The sequence below is a fragment of the Heliangelus exortis genome, chromosome 2, assembly GCF_036169615.1.
Source record: "Heliangelus exortis chromosome 2, bHelExo1.hap1, whole genome shotgun sequence".
Lineage (NCBI taxonomy): Eukaryota > Metazoa > Chordata > Aves > Apodiformes > Trochilidae > Heliangelus > Heliangelus exortis.
The window spans coordinates 39,058,050-39,080,773 of NC_092423.1; the positions used below are offsets into that span (position 1 = coordinate 39,058,050).

The 22,724-nt window shown below is 46.4% G+C and overlaps 2 protein-coding genes across 9 annotated transcripts; both read left to right on the plus strand.

Moving 5' to 3' along the window:
* The first annotated feature begins 84 nt into the window (after positions 1 to 84).
* Positions 85 to 15,213, plus strand: HOXA3 (homeobox A3). Of its 8 annotated transcripts, none has more exons than XM_071735631.1 (4): positions 85 to 259; positions 9,726 to 9,789; positions 11,504 to 12,092; positions 13,511 to 15,213. In XM_071735631.1, the coding sequence occupies exons 3-4, from the start codon at positions 11,621 to 11,623 to the stop codon at positions 14,278 to 14,280; spliced, it is 1,242 nt and encodes a 413-aa protein (XP_071591732.1). In that variant the 5' UTR covers positions 85 to 259; positions 9,726 to 9,789; positions 11,504 to 11,620; the 3' UTR covers positions 14,281 to 15,213. The 8 variants fall into 8 exon arrangements, with proteins under 8 accessions (XP_071591732.1, XP_071591733.1, XP_071591734.1 ...); XM_071735633.1 differs by lacking the exon at positions 85 to 259 and adding an exon at positions 3,946 to 4,319; XM_071735635.1 differs by lacking the exon at positions 85 to 259 and adding an exon at positions 7,715 to 7,975.
* Positions 15,214 to 16,027: 814 nt separating this feature from the next.
* On the plus strand, positions 16,028 to 21,787 carry HOXA2 (homeobox A2). Its single transcript, XM_071735640.1, has 2 exons — positions 16,028 to 19,964; positions 20,690 to 21,787. Exons 1-2 carry the CDS (start codon positions 19,583 to 19,585, stop codon positions 21,433 to 21,435), a joined length of 1,128 nt encoding a protein of 375 aa, XP_071591741.1. The 5' UTR covers positions 16,028 to 19,582; the 3' UTR covers positions 21,436 to 21,787.
* The last annotated feature ends 937 nt before the right edge of the window (positions 21,788 to 22,724 follow it).

Sequence of the window (22,724 nt, forward strand, 5' to 3'; positions counted from 1 at the left end):
CGTGTTCTTCACTCGGGTGGGAACCCACGCTCCACACCAGCAGCCCGCGCCCACTCCATCCCTGCCCTCCCCCGCTCCGGTGATCTCCCAGCACACCCAGCAAACCATGTATTGCCTATGAAGGAGCAAAATACCTCTCCCTGAACTCCCCGGTAAGGCACTGTTTGTTGCTTCGTTACAGGGAGCCCCGAAAAGAAGCCGCTGGGCTGGGGCGGTGGAAGTGGGAGCGCCTCAGCCCAACTCTGCGCAGCTGGAGGAGGTAAGAGCCAGGGATCGTTCAGGCTGCTTTTTCGCCGACCGCAGCTGTAAGAAAGCCATTTGCTTAGTACCTGCATGCAGAAGAAGCCTGCTGGAATGAGATTTTTGTTGTTGTTGTGATAAATATTTAACCTAGCCGGCTTTTTTTTTTTTTTTTTTTTTTTTTTTTTCCTTGGACTGACTCTATTCATCTTCCGTGGGTGGTGAATGCGCGTGTCTGGGCAGACAAAGAAGTGTATGGAACCTGAGTGATCGCCATCCTTATAAAGGCATTGGGGACAGGAAGGATGCAAAGTCATTTGAAGAGCGAAAGAGGTTGAGAATTTCTTTGTCCATTCTTAGCTGCTACCCAAATAAAAGGCGTAAGGAGAGGGAGAGCGGGTTGGAGCCATTTCGGTGTTGAATGGCTTATCTCGGCTTGTTTGTTTGCCTCCTCTTCGAGGAGTTCCGCAGCCAGGAGTCCTGCGAGCGTGGAGGGTAGAAAACCCGATTTTTGTCTGTGCACGCATCAGAGTGGATCGCGAACAGGTTTCGGGTGTTTGCCTGTCCTGGCCTGCTTTCCACCGGGCAGAGGTTCGTGTTTAGTGGCTGAGAGTTATTGGAGTCCTTGATGAGCTTGGTCCTTTGGCAGGAGAAACGGAATGCTTTTCATAGTGACCAATTTCTTATGCCGGCCGCCGAGAGGGGAGGATTACATAGAATTAGCTCAAATTCCTGCTAGATTTACCTGCTTACTTTTGGACGCTGATGTACAATTAGTGTATTTTACTACCTTTTAAAAGCGGCCATAAATTACAAGACTACAAGGGCTCTTTGTGTTGGCTTAATGGGCTGCTTAAATCTTAACTACAAAAAGGCTCTGCAAATGTCTATTCACGCTTGTATTAGGAAATTAAAAGCGAAAATACGGTACGAAAGAATATTCCTGTAGTGGCATTCGCCCACAGTATTGTGTGCAAAGATATTTGGGATTCCTAAACTGACCTAAACACTCACAGACTCAGCTGACTCTGACCAGAACTTCTTCCACAAGGGCACAGTCGATAGCTCTATTCTTTTTATCTGCTTGGAAATGATCAAAGACCAACTTTATCTCTATGAGACGCAGAGATGTAAGTAAACAGCCCTGAGTCCCAGCAGAGTCCAAATCTTCCAAGGAAGCGAGAAAATAAATACTCATATCATATGGTGATCCCCATTTCGTCTCCACATGAGAGTGGTAGGCTTACCTCTTAGCAACTGGCTTAAAAGTAAACTTGAAAGACAGTAAAAATTCAGAATCAGTTTATACTGAAAGTAACTTTCAATATCATTATTGCTAAGAGTGGTTATCGATGCCAGAGCTGGCACAAAGGGTCTCTCTTAATGAAGGCACGTTATGAACGCAGATCTGTTTGTTGTTACTGAGGTTGGAATTTCAGCTCAGCTCGAAGCCATGTGTATAAAGCACAGAAAAATCAGTAGCAGACCTACTGATAAACTCCACATTTTTCTGCTAGAAACCATGTTTCAGGTCTCCAAATCATCGGGGTAATAGAATACAATGTTCAATGTCCAGAAACAGGAACAAAGCAGTGTCTGGGCTTGCGAGAAAAACCAAGCATCTGCAATTAGCAAGATCATTTGAGTTTGTATTTGAAAACTCATAATCGCAGTACTAGAGCAATTAAAGCTTTCTCCAGAATCGGCAGAAGGGAATAATTTTTAGGTGTTCTCTAGGACAGCATAAAGTTAGGCAGACTCCCCCTTCCGCCCTCCCAAAGCACATCCTGTGGAAGGTATTCACACGTCAAGAAGTTACTTTTCTAAAGAATTAATTAGTGTCCCCACTATATACACGAAGTTAATTGTTAAACAGTAGTTTTAGCATTAACTTGACCATTAATAATAATAAAGGTGTTCTTAGAAACAGGGTTTTGAAGCCAATAGCCATAGCTAGCGTTAAGGCATTTAAACTGACTTATGAATGTGATTTATTGCTTTTGTAGTTTCTATATGCCCAGGACTGTAACTTCTGAAGTCATCTTTCTGCTTTTCATGCAAAGCAGTCGATAACTTTTTACAACAGCCCCAAGAAAGACTTGGTCTGCTTTTTCCCCCCATCTTCTCCAGTCCTCATTAATTTCCGTTTCATTGTTGCAGAAGAGCTTCTCTGTGGTTTTCTGTTATGGGATCTAAACGCATTGTAATTGAAAGATCTGTGAATCCATCTCGAGTAAATATCACTCACGGTCTACACTGAGTACGAGAGCTGTGAAGTTACCAGTCATGCTGAGAGTTACAGACTTGGGCATGTCGTGTGTGGCTAATGTTCTGGTTTATTTATTTATTTATTTATTTATTTATTTCCAGAGGTATTTAGGTTTTGTTCGAGTTCTTAGTGAGGGATAATAGATATGAATACCCAGCTACTAGCTTAGTCACTTGCAAGTGAAAAATTGCAAATTCTTCCTTGGTGTAATGTCACGCTGACTTTACATGCAGTGTCCACTACTACACACTGTTACTGATGGGTTTAAATTCCAGTGGCCCACTTTTACAGTCCAAGTCAGAGTATGTAACACTTGCCATTAACACCACAAATCATCTTTAAAAATAAGTCTCCTTCCATTCTGTTCAATGAAGTGCAGGTGAAATAGTAAGAGGGGATATGCAGTTAGCTAAAAGTTTTCCCCGAGCTTCTGGGAATTGATGGAAAGATTTAGGCAAAGATATGTACATCGTGGTGCAAAATGCTGGAGTCACAGAACTGGACCAGAAACACGTTAAAAGCGAGAACTATCTGATTTTCTTTTCCTCCTTTCAGAAAAGTTATGTGAGTTGAGGGTTTCTTTTGTTTGTTCAGCTTATTGTGTCAATAACTCAAGTTAAACAATCTTACAGGGAAGAGCTGGTGTATTCACACATAGGCGAAGCTGCCTCGCTCGGGGGCCGCATGCAACTTTGCTCTTTTTTAAAATTTTCTTTTCTTTTTCTTTTTCTTTTTTTTTTTTTTTTTTTTTTTTTTTTTTTTTTTTCTGTTTTAATTTTTTCCCCCATAGGCAGAGACTTCCCCCTCCCCATTTTCCCCCCTCATCGTTAGAAACCTATAATTTTGTGCATCACTCAAACTAGCTGTATAGGAAATGCGTAAGCAAAGGTTTAACAGCAAGGTCCCAAAAGGTTTTGCAAAATTCCGAGCCACGCCAGTGGAGGAAGGTGTATTCTTCATAGTGTGTTCCAAGGACAAAAATCAACTAGCCTCTTAGAAGAACTCTTTTTTGCCTTTGTCAGGTAATTATAGGTCTTTTTAGTTTCTACAGGAGCCCTGATGTAGCGTGTGGGAGTTGAGCAAGCTCTGCACAATGGCAGGGTAGAGGTAGCTGGGGGTGGGGGGAGGCTGGTAATCGTCCCATTTAGAAGGGGGCTGGAAATAATAGAATTAAGATTTGGGCTTTCTGTGGGGGTCGCAGAGGACATGCAACGTGGAGCAGGGTGGTAGGCCTGGGGAGCGAATGCCGGTTAATTAGGCTAAGTATCAAAGTGCGGCGTGATCCCATATTATAAGAAGAACTGCTCTTACCTTCCAATGGGCTTTGTGTAAAGAAATATTGGTGTGGGAGGAAAAAGCATCAAACCAATCTCCCCCCCGCCCCAGTCATCTGCATCTCTTGGATTCTCCCCAGCCCCCCCCCCCCCCCCCCCTCTTTAAACTCTTCTTTAACATATTGGGTTAAGGCTTTAAAAAGCAAAGGCTCGCGCTAAGAAACCCTGTTCCTTCAATGATTCCCTATTTCAAATAAAAGGATTTAAGTTGACGTATGACCACGTGAGCACATAATACAGCGCATTATTGTGGCATTTGGAGTGGAGACCCGGTCTGGCTCCGTCTGCGATTACGCTTTTCCAGTTTCTGTTCAGAGCAAGCACTGCTTTCTATTTTTTTTTTTTTCCCTCCTTCCCCCATCACCGTCCCCGCAAGAGCTGGCCATTTCGCTGACAGCTTTCGTTCCTTATGGAAAGGTTATTGTCGAGCCGAGAGGACGAAATGCTTCGTTAGAAAGGATGGATTTTATTTTAAGGTATTTCCGTTGATTGTTCATTTATGTGGTGAGTTATTGCTGTTCGAGGCAAAGGTCAGTAGCAGAGGCTGGAGCGAGTGCGTGTGTGTGCGTGCGGGTGTGTGTGCACCCGGAGCCAGGCTGCTTCCCCCTTTGTTTCAATTTGCTGCGGTAAATATTCAACTCTCCCCTCGCAGGGAGAGTTTGCTTCTTTATTTATTTTTCTCCATAGAGATCCCACACTGCTGTTGATGGCCAGCTGCCTCTGCTCCAGCCCCTCGATTGCCATCTTATCATTATTTATGATCGGCCAGAGATGGGAAGCCTCTTTTATTGTCGTGTTTGGATTATTTTTCCCTCCTCCCCTTAATTCTATTTTATTATTTTATTTGTGTGTTTGAGTGTTTGTTTATTTATTTATGTATTTGGGGAAGTCGGAGAAAACTATGCGGGGGGTGGGGGGGATGCTCCTCGGTCGGGGTCGTGCTCGACTGTGTGCGGTGGCGGCAGCGGTTGTTGTTTTATGGGTGTTTGTTCGGCCGCTGCAGCTCCGTAAATCGATGAGTGTGCGATCCTGCTGCCATTTTATTTATGATGCTTTAGTGGTACTTTGTTTCCCGTGCGCGGAGGACTGCATGTGCCCTCAGCTCTGTGGTAAAGCTTCCCCTTCCCAAATGAGCCAAGGGGCTCCCCTTTATTTCTCCACAGTGAGAAGAAGCTGAACCAAGAGCCAGCCATGGCTTCTAACAATAAATCAGCCTCGGAAATGTGAGATTTTTTTCCCTCTCTCTCTGAATGGGGTTCTGGAAAACGAGAGTAAAAAGTGGACGAGTGGAAATTATCTTCTAGGAGAACATATACTGGTCTTAAATTCATATGCATAGCGTCCTTTACATAAATATAGATATATCCGTGAGTATAACTATGTAAATATTTGCATAGACTTATAAATATGTGTTCGTAGCTGTATGTAAAACATGCACTCTTAACGACGAAATTGAAATTTTACTTGGCTATCCAAAGAGGGCAAAATGCTGTATAAAATGACATTTCTCCGCTGTGTCCGGGCTTTGGGAAAGGTTGAAGCTCTGAGCCTCACTTTCCTCCAGTTCTCTCTGCGCCTCTGCCTGCTGTACCATTTTGTGCCCAGACACAGGGTGCTTGTAATTACGTATCTTATAAGGGGTCAGAAAGAAAGGAGGAAAAGCCAATGATGGTAAAAACTCCGCTGAGAACAAACAAAATATTATTTCCACTCGGAGCTATTCACAGCCGTTCTGCAGAGACCTGCAGGGCGGAGATGTTTGGACTAGTTTCTCGCTTTCCTGCTCTTTAAGCCGCTCTCAGAGCAGAACTGACCCAAAGAAATGCTATTTCCCCTTCTCGCCATACTGAAGCACGTTGTCCTTTTTTATACCCAGCGCCTCTCTCTTCGGCGAGAGGAGGAGAGCTGTTTCCCTCCCAGCTGTGTGTCTAAAAGCCAAGGTTGGCTTTGCCGGATTTTGAAATGGGCCAAGACGCGCCTCAAAAATAAAGTGCAAGCTTTAATTGCAGCTCAATTACTTGGCAACGTTTCCTCTGATTTATGACCCAGTTCGGATGCATATTGACCCAGTTAAAACACTCATAAATAATACAGTCCTGCTCTAAAGTAAAAGAAAGCAAGTGAGAGTTTTTGAGGAGAGGGGGATTTCTTCAAATTGAGTAAATAACCTCAGTATACTGAGCAAATAGCAAGGAGACCGTTGCAATCCTTTAGTGTGAGAGAATACAAACAACTCAGATTAACTACGGCTTGCTTCGACAGTCCAGTCGTTTTCTAGGACAGGTAATATTCCCTCCTAACTGTCTAACGACTTGGACAGGCAACACCTCCAGAAAAGGCAGAAAAGAAAAGGCAGCTTATTTCTGAGCCGGGAATAAGCCCCAAACGCTGCCTCTCCCTCACGGAGCTGATCCCTATCACTCTCCTCGGAACGGAGCAGAAACAAAAATATTCGGCCTCTGGGAGCGAAAAGATAGATAAAAGCAGCAGGGGTCTGTGCTCTGGGACACTTATTCCGACATCATAGGAGACATAAAAAAAAATAATAATCTTCTCATGTTTAAAATGACCTCTTTGGGGAGAGAGGGGGCGTGGGGAAACGGGACTATAGGCGAAATCTCGCATAATACTCTTTGTAGACGGCAAGACGAAAGGAGGAAACACTTCAGTACTCCTATGAACCACTTCGGTTCTGGCAAATAAAGTCCCTTGAAAACCCCTTCAGTTTTAAAAAGACCCCCTCCCCTCTTCCCCGTCCCCTCTTTTAAATACAGACATGTAGTCAGAATATCCCGCTGGAGATCGCTCCAAAGTTTAAACGCGTTCCTAGGAAAAGATGGCCCAGGCTTTCGGCAGGGCTCCCCAAACAGGCATCTCCCCGGCGTCCGCAGGTTCCTGCAGTTCCCAGATCTCTCTCCCTTGCCAAATGCTCCTCTTCAGTCCGGGGACTCCGTCGGGGCGCAGCGCTGCCTCTCGCGATTTGGTCGGGCAAGAGAGCGAGTGTCAGATCAGCAGTTTCAGAAGAAAGTGTGGGGTTGATTATTGACTAAAAAGACTTTTTTCCCTGTTTTTTCTTTTTTGTTTTCTTTTTTTTTTTTTTTTTTTTTTCTTCCGATACAACATTCAAGTGATTGTTTGAAGCAAAACGCATACGCAGGATTTTTGCTTCTCCTCTCCTCCTACGCTGCCCGCTTCCCCTTTCATGTAGTGTCTTCTCACTTATGCCATAAGGAGCAAGTGTTTTCTGTTTTAGTGCTCTGTTTACAGCTTTGCTGCATGAAGTCATAAATCTTGCATAGCCATAAATGACAAAAACCATTGGTATGCGTAAGAGGCCATCCCAGCCTTATAGTGCTTTTTATTTCTCACTTCCCCTCCCGCTTTGTTTGTGCTTTAAGATGACTACGGGCTCCCTCGTGCTTTAAGCGGACTAGTTATATTTTTAATGCCTTAATTAACGAAGTAACGTCAAATTTACACCTAGGCACTCTTTGTAGCCTCCCCTTAATGTACAGAGCCGGTATCGTCTGCCAGAGGGACAGGGGCTGCAACTTTATTTAAGTTATCTTCTGCACAGCCGCTTCAGTGTTTCTGTTGCAGGGATAGGGGGAAAGCGGGGGGGGGGACGGGACACGACAACATCTCCCCCTCAAACCCGGGGCGCTGGAGAAAGGGTTAAGCACCTTCCCCAGGGCTGCCGAAGAGCGGGGGGCGAAAGCGGGCTGTGCGGCGCCGGGCCCGCGTCCAGGCGGGGCTGCCGCCCAGGCGTCCCCATGGGGGGCTGCGGGCACCCCAACCCGCCTGTGCTGCACATGTGTGAGTGTGTGATCGCCTCTGTGCCCGTCCTGGGCGCTGGGGATATTTGGGGGGGGTGGGGTGTCTGTGGGTACATCTGTGTATGTGTGCGCTCACGCATGCATGAGTTAATAATTAGTAACTCTAATGATTTCCAGCGTGGCTCTGAAAGCATTGCCCAGAGCGGGGATACTGGTGGGCTTCGGCTGGCTCTCCGGACCCAGCCCCGCTGTCCGGGCTTTGCTCACCTCCCAAGTACTCAGTCGGGGTTTTGCGGGGATCCCGGCAGCGGGGAGGTACAGAAGGGCTATTCCGCAGCAGCCCCCTGAGCCCACCGGTAAGAGGGACAAACCCAAGCCCCCCTAGCAGCACTCCCGGAGGCTGGTGAGAGCGACCCTTTGTGAACGCCGTTTGTCTTCATTAGCATAATTTTCCTGGACTTCGGTGACGCCTGGGTGTGGGGGGAGCGGGGGGGGGGCTGCACTCCTTCACCACCGCACTCCTTCGCTCCCTCCCCAGCCCCCACCCTGCCCCAGGCTTCCCCAGGCGGCCGCCTTTCTTTCTTCCTTCCTTCTTTTTTTTTTTTATTTTTTTATTTTTTTTTCCTTCCCCCCCTCCACTCCCCCTACCCCTCTTCCCTTCTTTCTCTTTTCCTCTCTCTCCTTCCCTTCCCAGAGCAGCGCTGGGAGACATCCCCATCCTCCGAGCCCCTCGCAGGGGGAGCTCGGCACGCCGGGGACCGGCTCGGGGCAGGGTGGGCAGCCAGGAGCGTGAGGGGATCAGGGGAGGCGGGTGTCCGGAGCAACCATCCCCATCCCGTGCAGGGCAGGCTTCGCCTCTCCCGGTCAGGGGGTGCCGGGTGCGGAGGACCTGAGCTGGTGCCCACCCTCGGCCTTAGGGACCGGGCTGAGGCAGACTGCCCTTTCTCCCTGGGTTGTGTAGCCTCCGAAAAAAAAAAAAAAAAAAAAAAAAAAAAAGAGAGAGAGAGGGAGAGCGAGCATGCTGGCTTCCGCCTCAGTCGTCAGAAGTTAAGGTAAGCAGGCCACAAATACGCTGCTATCAGTCTTGAATGGCGGAGTTTATGTCCCAGTGATTTATGACCGTAGACTTAAATGTCGGTTCAAGAAGAGTTCACAAGCTGGGGCTTCCTTCCAGGCAGTGACTGATACCCTTACACTTCGTGTTCAGGCAGCTCTCTCTCCTGTCTTTCCCCCCCAACCCCCCTACCTTCTCTCAACTTTGTCTTTATCTTTCAGGAAATCTTTCAGGGGGGCTGCCTGTTTTTTCGTCCTATAGTCAGAGTTTGGGGCTCGGCTGGGAGTTACAGGACAAAGATTTGGTGTGCTTGGGAAGGGGGGAGGTGGAGGGAAGAAGAGGAGAAGGGAATAGTTGAGGTGGGGAGTGGAAGAAAGGGGGGGGGGGACTTGCCTCCCCCTAAGCAGCTTTCTTCTGCTGTCTCCGGTCTTTCTGGTTGGGGGGACAGAAGCTGGTAAAAGGCAAGAGAGGTGTATTGCACAAATGGAAATGGAGAAGATTAAATGGGCACTGGAAAAACTGGGGGCCCGTGTGTGTTTATGAGACCTGGCCTTTTGTCTCCGAGGGGGAGAACAGAGCTCTTCCTATCCCAGGCACGGGATGGGGTAGCAAACTTTCTTCCCTTCCTTTCTCGTTTGGGCTCTGTTATTACTGTGATCGTTGTCGCTCTTAATCCCTCTATTCCCGCTCTCGCCAGGAGTGACCAGGCGCTCCTCAGGTTTCGCCCGCTTCTTTGTAACTTCGTAGGAAGTGATTAACTTGGCAAAGCCAAAGGCGGAAGACGATTTTTTTTCCCCTTGCTGGCGAGCGGCCGAAACTTCAATAATATTTTACCTTCCGAGTAAAGTTGCCCGTTGTCTGCGGACAGGAGGATGAGGGAGCTGCCTGTCCTGCCTGAGCCAGAGAACTTTCCAAGCGGCATGGGGAAGGCAAAATATTTGATGTCGCGACCATGACAGGCGTGTGTCTTTGAAAAAATCACGGCTGACTTATTATTTCCTCTTTCTCCTCTGGCACTGGTGGCTATATTCACTTTTTTTTTTTTTTCAAAGGAATGGAGAAAAATCACACCAGGCCTCGATAGCATCAGGAAGAGGAGGCGAGGAGGTGGAAATTGTGTGTGCGCCTCAGATCTCCATAGGTTTATTAGCTTAATAGCATCCAATACCTTGATTAGTGCAATAACAGGGTAGCCGCCCTGCCATAGGTGTGTTAGCTTAATTCTGTTACGATCTAACAAAGGCAATACTGTTTTCTAAGAACTTGTATAACTTGAAAGGCGTAGAATGAGCTCGTTTGGTGCATATGTTGTGTAAGGCTTTTCGCCCCTAAGCATTTGTCCTCGTTAGATGTTGGGAGGGGAGGTGGGGGGAATACGCAGCTGCTTAAGTACAGGGAAAGTGGCAAAAGAAACGAGAGCTCTTCTGATGCGAAAAGAACTGGCAGTTTGTCAGCAAGGGAGTAGGGGGACGATGAGGAAAAGTATTTTTTTCCTGATAAAAATGTTAGTGCGTGTGGAAAGGGTGCCTAGATACGAGATTATTCACAGGTCTCCTCTAATTAATGCCAGCTACTCTTTACCAGGTTATATACAGCCAGGTAACCAGTACAGTTTAGTCTGAGGAAAAAAAATAATGTCAGAAAGGAGGACAAAAAAACGAGAGGGGGGGTGTAGGGGGAAGAAAGGGTTTCGCCCGGGCAGGAGAAGCATTCTCTGGGTTTGTGTCCACCCTCTCCCCAGCCAAGTGACCCTCATACATCAAATTACATAGCAGTTTCCAAGACAGAACCTATTATCGCTAAGTTGGAAGGAAAGTTCAAGCCGTGGTCATGGAGATGAACGCCGGTTTTTCAGGTTCCTGGTGTGTTTTTTTCCCCCAATCCATCATGTTTTAACAGGTAGGATCTGCCTGATTCCACGAAAAGTTAGTGTCTTGACAATAACTGCTGAAAAAAACCAAACCAACAGCCGCCCAAACGCCCAACTTGCTCCTGCTGGCCTCGCTGAAGGGTCTTCTCCCAGCGCAGGGTGCTGCTGGGGCTCCGGACCCGTTCGCAGGTGGAAGAGGGGAGCGGGGGCTGCTTGAGGCGGCGGCAGCCCCGCTTCGGGGACGAGCGAGAGCTGCTGCGGGCGGCGGCCGATGCTCGCCCGGGCAGAAACCGCTGCTGCCGGGGTTACTGACCCGGGCGGCTAGGGGTGGTGTGCGAGCACGGAGGGGAGAAGTCGCTGGCTTTGTTTATTTTCCTATCAAGCATTTCATAGACAAGCCAAAATCCGTCACTTGGGATCGGGGTGTGTAAATATTCCTGGCTAGGAAACCTTTCCACCCCGCTCCTGCCCCCTGCCACACGCAGACAGGAACAATCTCATGTATTTCTTTGAAGTAGTATGGAGAGAAAGAGAGAAAGGCTAAAAATAAAACGGCGCCGGTTACAGAAGAGGGTTTGATCCTGGAGCTGGAATGAAGGAACAGACCAGCCCCTTCTCATTACCGATTCCTCGATCACCCTTATCTCAGAGGCTGGTATTAAAACAGCCTCTTGGTGATAAACGATCAACCTCCCTTGCTGTGTGATGCCCTGCTCTTTCTCTTAAGAAGAAAGGAAAAAAACCTAGAAAGCCCCTATCCCGGTGCAGCAAAGCACATATCTGTAGCTGCCAGTAAATCCAGGCAGCTTTTATATCGAAATGCTCTGTGCCTGAGGCCAAGTCATGCTGCTAAATATTGCTGACCGCTTTTTCTTTTATGGCTTTCATGTCACTTAGCTATTGAAAGTAAGATGGATTTGTACCATTTCTTCACCCTGCTCTGCTCTCTCCACACCCCAGGTCTGCCCAGAGAGGCCATTGGAGGAAGAGTGCCACGTGACAGAGGGGTGCCAATGTTATTCTCCAAGGGTGTCAAGACCCTGTCAGTTTGCGAAATAAATATTGGGAAACAACGAAATGCAAAAAGCGACCTACTACGACAGCTCTGCAATCTATGGTGCCTACCCCTACCAAGGAGCAAATGGTTTCACTTATAATGCGAGTCAGCAGCAATATCCTCCATCTTCATCACTCGTGGAAACTGAGTACCACCGTCCCGCGTGCTCCCTCCAGTCCCCCGGCAGCTCTGTGTCCCACCACAAGGCCAATGACATCAGTGAGAGTTGCATGAGGACCCTCCCCAGCCAGCCTCTCCAGCCCCCTGGCCTCGCCGACCCACAGGCCCCACCGCAGCCGCCTCCAGCCCAGCAGACACAACCTCCACCTCCATCCTCTGCTTCACCATCTCAAAATGCCAGCAGCAACCCTGCCCCAGCCAACCCCACCAAGAGCCCAGCTCTTAACTCACCCACCATGTCCAAACAGATATTCCCGTGGATGAAAGAGTCTCGGCAAAACACAAAGCAGAAAACCAGCAGTTCCAGTTCAGGTATGAAACATGCTCCCCTCTCTCCCTGGGTATCCCTGGGCAGGTCACACATCTGGAGGGGAGGAGGGCAGAACTGACCACCGTCACTCTGGGAAGGGGGATTTTTCATCTCTGAGTTGATCCCTTTGAGCTTTTGGAAAGGGGCTGCAAGGGGAGCTCAGTGAAAAAAACACCCCCTACAAAACTTTTCCAGATTTGCAGGATGGGTCCGAAGTGATTTTTTTTTTCCTAGTGGCTAAACTACTTGTGCCCTCTTGCATCTATCACATTTCCTACATAATCTACACTCCAGTAAATCATGTCAGTGTGGAGCAGCCCAGGCCTTAAGCCAGAGGCCTGTCCTGAGTACTTTGTTGGCACAGTGCTGTTCGATTAATAAGACAGTGACCTATCTCTGCTGAAGTGTAACAGGAATAAAATAGCTCATAATCACGTGCAGGCAGGATCAATGCCCTGCATGTAGTCAGAACCTCTTCCTGTTTTAGCAAGTTGATTGGCAAAGTTACAAGCCTGGTAAACAAAAAAATCATTCTGCAATGCCATAAAGTTCAGCCCATAAAATATTATTGAGGGTTGGAAGTATATATTACTGCTTTTATTACTCCAGGAACCCCAAATCAATGACACCAGTGCTAGCTCCAATGCAAAGGAGTTGGACTTATATTAACCTCGTCCTCTTTTTTTCTTGAATGTGCCTTGGAAATAGAGCCCAAAACTTTAGCAAATATCTTCACCAGTCTGCTTTTTAAAGCCCTGGTAACACTGCTGCTTACAGCTTTTCATATAAGTTTTTTTTTATTTAAAAGCAGTAATATTTTAATATGTCAGTATGTGTATATGCAAGCCTACCCACCATATGTTCTTCTTACCTCTAATATACTTCCCAATCACTACGGTATGTTTATGTTATACACTAGGCATGATAGAAACACTATGCTATCCGTTCTGTGCTTATATGTTCTAATGTTATATAGTAGCTACCTAACTGTCAATCATCTGTAGCTGATATGCATGTGTAAGGGTTTTCAGAAAAAGAGGGCTCTGGGTCTTTACTGCAATGGAGAATAGTGAGTTCTTGACGACCCTGATCCCACTGTTAGTATAGCCATAGGTTCAACTTCAGAGTTTCTAAAAGCCACTGTGTTTCCCTGAATCCTTCTTATTCCTTTATGCAAAGTGCAAGATATATGCTGTAAGTCTTAAAGGAATCAAGTATAGTGACACTAATAAGGTGAAGGAAGTCTATTGAGGCTTGAAGACCTTGCACAACTGAGCTTGTGCTGTGGGAGACTAATCATTGAAGACATGGGTGTCCATCTCCATGGACTGTCCAGGTTCTGGTGTTGTTGGCTGTTGTTTATGGTTGCCGTGTGTCTGGGTTTGCCATGCTGATTGTGTTCTTTGTGTGATTTACATAGGTGAGAGTTGTGCTGGTGATAAAAGCCCTCCGGGGCAAGCTTCCTCTAAGCGAGCCCGTACAGCTTACACAAGTGCCCAGCTGGTAGAACTGGAAAAGGAGTTCCACTTCAATAGGTACCTTTGCAGGCCACGAAGGGTAGAGATGGCTAATTTGCTCAATCTCACAGAAAGACAGATCAAAATCTGGTTTCAGAACCGCAGAATGAAATATAAAAAGGATCAAAAGGGCAAGGGCATGATGACCTCTTCAGGAGGACAGTCCCCAAGCAGAAGCCCTGTCCCTCCGGCTGCTGGAGGATATCTAAACTCTATGCATTCTTTAGTAAACAGCGTCCCCTACGAGCCCCAGTCGCCTCCACAATTTAACAAGCCTCATCAAAACACCTATGGCATCCCTGCATCATATACCGCTCCTCTTAATAATTGCCCACCTCCTCAAAAGAGATACACGGGGACGGCAGCTGTGACACCTGAATACGATACTCATCCTCTTCAAGGCAATGGTTATGGGAATCCACATATACAGGGAAGCCCCGTCTATGTAGGGGGCAACTACGTGGAGACCATGACCAATTCTGGGCCTTCCATCTTTGGTCTAACTCATCTCCCTCATCCTCCCTCTGCCAACATGGACTACAGCGGGGCTGGGCCAATGGCCAACAATCACCACCATGGACCTTGTGATCCACACCCAACATACACAGACCTTACTGCTCACCATCCTTCTCAGGGAAGAATTCAGGAAGCGCCCAAACTCACCCATCTGTAGGAGACAGGAGTCACTAAGTCGAACACCAAGCCCCCAACTTTTGGAAAGTACTTAGCCCTTCCCTTCTCTCTTTCTCTCTCTCTCTCTCTCTCCTCCCCTCACCATGTGCCCTCCCCTTCCCTTCTTGTTTCTTTTGTCCGTTTTGGTTTGTTTTGTTTCTTTTGGTAAAAGCGTTTTCTAGTTTATGTGACGTAGCAATATTTGTTGCTTGAATTGCTCTATAGTTTCACTAGTGGATATTTATCTTCTTGAACTGTAGCCTTGTGTCTCACTTTGGGAGTATGCAGAGGCTTTATACTTTACCTTCTACACTTTTATCAAAACAGGGTATATGAACAAATTTTCTATAAAAGGAATTCTTAAATGTGAATTTGTTCGTACATGATTGATCCCACGGGGAAGCAATTTTTTTTATTGCACTTCTTTTAAATAGCGAGAAAGACATCAAAAGCGCTTGGACAGGGACTCCCTGGACAATTATTGATACGTGTAAGTCTTTCAGTGTGTGTATGCTGGTGAACATTCAGATTTATTTATTTTTGGTTTTTTTTGCAAACATTGAATAATCTAAGTGTTTAAAATTTTATTTATCCCCATTTGTTCATATTTATATATATATAAAAAAATCTGTACCCTGAATATTCAGGAACTATTTACCTGGCCATATGTTAGATGGCATATCGGCACGCGTAGGAAATATCATTTGAAAGGGAACTATAACTCCTTTTATTAAAAGTGGTGGTAACAATGATTATGACGATGCAATAAAATCTGGGAAAAAAGATCACAGTTTGAATACTTTATGCTTGTACCATCCAGCTAGGTGGAAAGCGTGTGAAGCTGAAAAGGCTAGATTTGTTTTGAAAGTTATACATTCCTTGCTGCTCACGTTCTGAAAGAAAAAAAAATAAAGTTTTTATTCTGAATAATAAAGAGTTAAGAACATGTTCTTCGCAGCGCAAGGGAGAGCCCTTCATGACGTGGGGAGTTGGGAAACTCGTCTGTAAACTCACACGAGGATCCTCTCGCCCACCCGAGGGCCCCGCGATGCATTTCATAGGCAGGGAGAGGGAATTTTTTTTTTTTTTCTCGCTCTCTCTCTCTTTTTTTTTTTTTTTTTTTCTTTTTTTTTTTTCTCAGCGGGATTTCTGGCCCGCGGCGGGCGGCCATAGATCGCCTCCCCCCTCCGCACCTCCCCACCCCCCACTCCAGGGATCGGGTTGGGGACCGGCCGCGGAGCAACGCGGGGAGTGTGTGTTTTGCGTGTTTGTATGTACGAATGCGAGTCTGCACATGGGAGCAGAGCTCAGGATAAAGCCTGGCGTAGGCGCGGGCGTGGGCGCGGAGGGACCGCCTCGACCCCGGGCTGGCCCGCTGGGACGGGAGGGGGGGATTCTGTGGCGGCCCTTGGGAGCCAGAGTGGGAGAGCAGGCCCTCGGCCAAAACCCAGGCTCGGCTGGGGATGCCGAGCTGCTGCCTCCGCATACCACGGCTCCTTCCACCCGCCAACCCTGCGGCTGTTTTGTCCTTTTTCTTTAAAGAAGTGTTGGGGTTTTTTTTCAAAGGAAAAAGAAAATTAAAAAATATTTTATTTTGGCCTTATTTCATTTTTGCTGAGCTGTCTTCCCTCCCCACGGCAGCCTGAAGCTGTGGGGGGAGGGGAGCCTTGTGCTCCCTCTCTTCCCACGGGGGTGTGCATATATGTGTGTGTGTGTGTGTGTGTGTGTGTGTGTGTGTGTGTGTGTATGTGTTGAGGGGGGGGGGAACGAACACACGGTACTGCAACAGGGAGATTGTCCCGACCCCCAAACGGGCACCCGCGGGGTTCTCAAAGGGCGAATCAGCTCGAGGTGGAAAGAAAAAACCTGAAAGCGCCTACTTAAATCCAGTGGTTCTTCCATTCAGGCGAAATGTCCATAATTTTTGGATTGAAACTTGAAAGATAAATCAAAATCGACCTTAATAGACTAGGTAAAATATACCCCTGCACGTTTATAAAGATGTATTCCTATGCTGTGTAGATAATAAGGCATGCTGTTCACCATCTGTATCTTTTAGAGCACGGAAAAAAATGTCGCCATTTTGGTCTCATGCTGAAATATTATTAATCTTTGGGCTTTATCTTGTTCCCAGAACTATCCTTGCCTGATGCTGAAACATTGTCATGTATCCCTGGATCTATGTAGTACTCTTCTGCATAAATAGATAAAGTATGCTCAGTCAAAGAAAGAGATTGCAAATATATTTATATCGTACTGTTTATTGTATATATAAATACTTAACCATGGAAGGAAAGGTTATGCAGTCCGATATTTTTAATTGAAATCAGATTTTTACACAATACAGACCAACGACTGATTATTATTTTGTAGGTGAAGGAAGCATTTTTTCAACATCACAGAGCCGGTATCAAATTCAAGCCGGCCCCCACCCCTCGGATCAGCTAGGTTAGATACAACAAAAGGTAACGGTACAGTTGGTGATTTTTAATGGCGTGGCTCCTTTAGCACCACTAATTACGTTTAGGAGAATGTTCAACGAGAAAGAATTTGGCATTTTATCCCCCTCCCACACGGAAGAAAGAAAAATACAGGCGACTTTCCCCCTTCTTTCCAGAAACCTTACACAACCCCTTCTTCGGAGCCTGTAGGTTGCAAACAAGAATTTGTATTTTTGCGTTTAAGATTCACCCTATTAAAAGATCCCGCTGGATACAGAAGTAGTTGATTTGGCCAAGAATTTCGCAACCCTGCTCCAAAGGTTTTGTTCCAGGTGGTTTTTGTATTAGACTGACCACAAGAAACAAATGCGCAGAATAGAGACACCCACACAGGTTTTACTCACAAAGCCTGGTTAAAGTCCAAACCTCTCTTTACTATTTGTCATCCTGCTGTTAATCCCAATATTTTCCAGAGGGTAAAAAAAAAAAAAAAAAAAAAAAAGGAAAAGAAAAGAAAAAAGAAAAAGAAAAAGAAAAGCCCGATCCCAAGGTAGGCAATGAGAAGCAAAATAAAACCGGACTTTTTCCCACAAGCAGCCCTGTCCTCTGCCAACATATTTTAAAAGCAGCTTTTTTCCTTGTTTACTTGCGTTTCTTGCTCTGCCTCTTTTCTCGGCCACATTTGATCTTGGAAAGAGCAAGAAGCTTTAAATGTGTTCTTAAGGGCCAGTAGCTGTCAAACCTTTTGGCGGCCAAGATTGATCGCGCGCAGACACCACCAGAGCTTTGTTTGGACTAAAAGCAAGAAAATTAAACCCCTTGCATTTTCCAACAGCATCGATATTTGTAAGGCATCCCTTTTGAGGGATTAAATGACAAGTCTCGTTCTATATTTTATTTAAACAAGCAACGACCAAAAAGCCCATTTAAAATCCCACAGCCCCTCCCCCTCTCTCCACTACCTTCACAGATATGCTGCATCTTGTTGGCTGCACTAACTAAAAACCGATTTTTAAATGCAATTCGTGTAGTCTGGACTCAGACTGATCCCCTCGGTTCTTGGGGTCTTGGTATTTTCTTCGTTTTTTTTTTTTCCCTTTTTTTTTTTTTTTCTTTTTTTTTTTTTTTTTCTTTTTTTTTTTTTTCTTTTTCATTTTTTAAATTACGAAGACATTTGCAGACCGCTTTTTGCCAACTACAAAATAGACACGGCACCGCACCGCCCTGGCGATGGTTCCTGGCTCCTGGAAGTCGCAGAGAGAATCTCGGAAGCTTTCCCCCCCAGACCCCGGCGCACCCCACCCCGCTGGGCACTCCGGGCTCCCCTGGAAGGAAATCCCCGTCCAGGCTGCCCAGGGTTGTTCTGACCATAGGATTCATCATCGGTCTCGCCTCTCTCCTCATTCTGGTTGGAAAATTGTGCCAAAAGCATCCAAATTCGGGACTTGCCTCGACCACGGGCGACAGGAGACAGCGGTGGAGAGAGCCAAGCGTCGAAGGCGAGTGTCGTTCCTCAAGTCATAACCCTGCTGCATTTTCGCTCTTCCTGGCCCCGTGAAAACAAACCCGCTACCGGCCCATATATTTCCTGGTAATCGAAAATACTCACCAGACCCAGCCTACTACGGTTATTAAGCAAATTATGCCAGCAGACGGGAGTATCGTTTGCAAGCTAAGGCACAGGATTTGTTTCTTTTGTTTTTTGTTTTTTGTTTTTTTTTTTTTTTCTTTTCTTTTCTTTTAAAGAGGCAACAGCCAGACGGCTTTGCAGCCTCGCGATTTGGCTCGCCCAGAGAGGTACTCCTAGAGTTATTATTTTACGGTCCAGTTCCGGGAAGCCGACTGGAGAGAGAAGTCATGAAGCTTAAGGGCTGCTGCCTATATGACTCTTCCCCTAGAAGCAAGGTTGCTGAGGAAGATCCTGTTAAACAATGGCTCGGCACCGGCGGCCAATTGTTCTTCGTACTGTACACCCGATAGCCACCAAAAAAAAAAAAAAAAAAAAAAAAAGGAAAAGAAAAATAAAAAAGGAAAAAAAAAGAAAGAAAGAAAGAAAAAGAAGCCCATCGAGGCTGAATGGGGAAAAAGAAACTACTTTTGGAGTAGGTGCTATTCCTAGGAAAAAAATCAAGACCCTCTGCTTCAGACTTCTGCCCGGGTGCAACTTCTTATGCGGGGGCTTGGCGGTGTCAAAACTTTGAAGATTAATGGATTACTTTGTTAATGACTCAAGGCGTCAGATTGAGGTGCTTAAATGATTTGTGAGGTGCAAAGCGTTTTCCTGACAGTCCCAAACAATGAGAGAAGAGTGTGCGGGTGGAGGCGAGGGAGGCAGCAGGCTGCAGGACAAGCAGCCACACGCACACACACACTCTCTCGCACACACACACACTCGCAGCCTCTCACATAAACATATCCACGCTCACGCACCATCCCTCCCACCCCCGATCATTTCAGATTAGGACGCCAAGGGGATAGATACTCGAGATATCATTTCCCTCTTTTAAAAAAGTGTAAATAAAGCCTTTCTGGCCCCCAATGAGGCGTTCCTTCCCGACTTTTTTGGATCAATCAAACAGACAGTGGCTTCTTTTGATTAAAGCCCAAATTGTCATTGGGCAGAGGCAATCATGTGACAGCCAATTCGGTCCAATTTCAACCTTGTCTCCATGAATTCAATAGTTTAATAGTAGCACGGTCCCCATACGGCTGTAATCAGTGAATTAGAAAAAAAACACCCTACCAGCGATCTTCTATGCTATATTTTTTTTCTCCTCTCTCTCCTGTTTCCTGGGCCTTCCCCCCCCGAGCCCCCTGAATTCGAGGGAACTTTTTCTCCGCGGGGGCTGCCAGTTGAAGGCCATGAATTTCGCATTTGAGCGAGAGATCGGTTTTATCAATAGCCAGCCATCGCTTGCTGAGTGCCTGACATCTTTTCCCCCTGTCGGTGATACATTTCAAAGTTCATCAATCAAGAACTCGACGCTTTCACACTCGACACTGATTCCTCCTCCTTTCGAGCAGACCATCCCCAGCCTGAACCCCGGCAGCCACCCTCGCCACAGCGGCGGCGGTCGCCCCAAGGCGAGCCCCCGCGGCCGCAGCGGTAGCCCGGGCCCCGCCGGAGCCCCGCCGCCCCCGGAGTACCCCTGGATGAAAGAGAAAAAGGCGTCCAAGCGATCTGCGCTGCCGCCCGCCTCGGCCTCCGCCTCAGCCGCTGGACCTGCCTGCCTCAGCCACAAAGGTCAGTCCAAAGGCTTCCCGCCGGCCCCGCCGGGCCGCTTTTTTGGCTCCCCGCATCCCTCCGGCTTCGCGGGGGGACGAGGCGGAGGGGCGGCGGGCGGGGAAGACGGAGCTGGCCGGGCTCTCTGGAAAGCCAAACTTTCCCCAAACTTGCTTAATGCGGGATGATTTATTTGAGTTGGAGCTGACCTCTCTTGTCTCGCCGTCCTAGAGTTAGGATATTTGACAGTAATGAAGAGTGATAGATTGCTCCCGCTCAGCTAAGCAGCTGATGCATTAATTATAAATTGCGGTATGGCTAATATAAAGTTTGCTCTGGTGTGGGGAGGTTGGGTAGCTGGAGGCAGTAATTTTGCGGAGGTTGACGAGGGGCACGCAGCACCGGGCACTCAGCAGTGCAACACAATGGGTTTACTGCATCCAAAGGCGGCCATTTTGTTGCAGTTGCTATTTTATGCTATATGGGCATATAGATATAGACACATACGCGCAGAGAGAGCACTTCCCCCCTCGCCTTCCCTCCCCCCACCCCCGGGATGCGATGTGCTCGGATGCTGAAATTCAATCTGTGCATTTATCTATTTTGTGTGTGCGTGCGTGTGTTTTGGCTTTGGCTCTTCTGGCGGTGGTGCTTTGGCGTGCGTGTGGTGGTTTTCTTTTTTTTTTTTTTTTTTTTTTTTCCCTTTTTATTTATTTTTTTCTTTATTATTATTTTTTTTTTAACAGACCCCCTTGAAATCCCCGATAGTGCTAGCGGTGGATCTAGGCGGCTGAGGACGGCTTACACCAACACCCAGCTTTTGGAGCTAGAGAAAGAATTTCATTTCAACAAGTATCTCTGTAGACCAAGGAGGGTTGAGATTGCAGCCTTGCTGGATCTGACTGAGAGACAAGTCAAAGTCTGGTTCCAGAACAGGAGGATGAAGCACAAGAGACAGACTCAGTGCAAGGAGAACCAAAACAGCGAAGGGAAATTTAAGAGCCTAGAGGACCCTGAGAAAGCGGCGGAGGAGGAGGAAGAGGAGAAATCCCTCTTTGAGCAAGCCCTCAGCAACGTCTCCGGAGCTCTCTTGGAGCGGGAAGGCTACGCTTTCCAGCAGAATACCCTCTCCCAGCAGCAGGCGCAGAATGCGCACAATGGCGAGTCCCAAACTTTCCCCGTTTCTCCTTTAACGAGCAATGAGAAAAATCTGAAACATTTTCAACATCAGTCACCCACTGTTCAAAACTGCCTCTCAACAATGGCCCAGAACTGTGCAGCTGGCCTGAACAATGACAGTCCTGAGGCCCTAGATGTCCCTTCTTTACAGGACTTTAACGTTTTTTCCACAGATTCCTGCCTACAGCTTTCAGATGCAGTTTCCCCCAGTTTGCCAGGATCTCTGGACAGTCCCGTAGATATTTCTGCTGACAGTTTTGACTTTTTTACAGACACACTGACTACAATTGACTTGCAGCATCTGAACTACTGAGAAATTAAAGACGTCCTCTCCAAGTGTCCTGCTTTCTCCTCCTTACTCTTTTTTTCCCCCCTTTTTTTCTTTTTTTTTTTTTCCCCGTGAACTAATTTTATTTTTCCCCCTCTCTTTTCCTCGTCAGTATTTTCTGTTTTTTACCTCCTTCTGCTGTGCCATTTCTTACGAACTTTTAGTTGTGTTCAGTTTAACCTAGCTACATTCTAGGTCCTTCTATGAAAGCAATATATGAGGTCTGTAAGAAAGTGATCATATAGGAATTGTATCTTCACTTTCTTTTTATTTTTGTATTGCATTAGGGTGCGTTGTCATAAGTATTTTTGGTAGAATAAATTCTTGTTTGCTACAAGGAGCTTTCTCTTTTTTTCATTCTCTTTCTCCCTCTCTTTCCCTTTTAGACTTGATGGGTATTTCTCCCCTCCCTTCTACTCTCAATTCACTAATAATCAAAATCGAACATTCTGACTACGAGCTCTCCCCTTTTGGCAATTTAGGACATTTATTAGAGAGGAAAAACACGTTCCAATTTTTTTTTTTTTTTTTTTTTTTTTTTTTTTTAATTGCAAGGGTTCTCACAAGGAAAAAAAACCACAAAACAACAAAGAAAGTAAACTCGTTCACAGCTTTGATGGATACCTCTTCCTTTTAATGTATAAATGTAGCATCTTATCTCTCTGAGGATACAAAGCTTAGAAATGCTGAGCTGTTAACAAAAGCAAGCATGAAGGAGCACTTTCTCTGTTACAGGCAAAACATCAGAGGGACTGGGTAGGATAAATGTCTCCTGCAGAAAGTAGACTGTTACATACCCGATTTTTTTTATGTAGGATTTTTTGTTTGTTTGTTTGTTTTGCAAGCAATTCTGTTTTTCTAGAAAGTAATGCTTAGCAGCCAGCAAGCTGTTTCAGGAACCGTATCTTAAAAAATATCAAAGTTCACAGAGAATGCGCTTGGTTACTTCTAACGTGCTGTTCGGTCCAAGAAATCAGCCCTACAAGGGGAGGAAATGGAGAAGTTAGTGCCTGCAAAATTTAAAGGCTGACAGAATGGCAAGGAGGAAAAAAAAAAAAAAAAAAAAAGCATTTAGGAAGGAATCAGGCATTCCACTCGGTCGTTTTCAGGGGTGGTCCGGGGGCACAGCTGAAGATATTTTTCTGTTTAAAACGTCTTGCGGGGTGGAAGACTGATAACAAAAAGGGAAAACTCTGGCTTTTAAGTTCCAGTTTTCTAGGGGCTCCTCACTGTCTGCTGGCAGGAGAAAAGATAGAATTTCAGGAATCTCCACC

What these genes read in the sequence shown, in the direction of transcription:
- HOXA2 (XM_071735640.1), top strand. Translation starts at nt 19,583, where the DNA reads ATGAATTTCGCATTTGAGCGAGAGATCGGTTTTATCAATAGCCAGCCA. An exon ending in TGCCTGCCTCAGCCACAAAG is followed by an intron (nt 19,965 to 20,689) that starts GTCAGTCCAAAG and finishes TTTTTTTAACAG; the next exon opens with ACCCCCTTGAAATCCCCGAT.
- HOXA3 (XM_071735631.1), top strand. Translation starts at nt 11,621, where the DNA reads ATGCAAAAAGCGACCTACTACGACAGCTCTGCAATCTATGGTGCCTAC. An exon ending in AACCAGCAGTTCCAGTTCAG is followed by an intron (nt 12,093 to 13,510) that starts GTATGAAACATG and finishes TGATTTACATAG; the next exon opens with GTGAGAGTTGTGCTGGTGAT.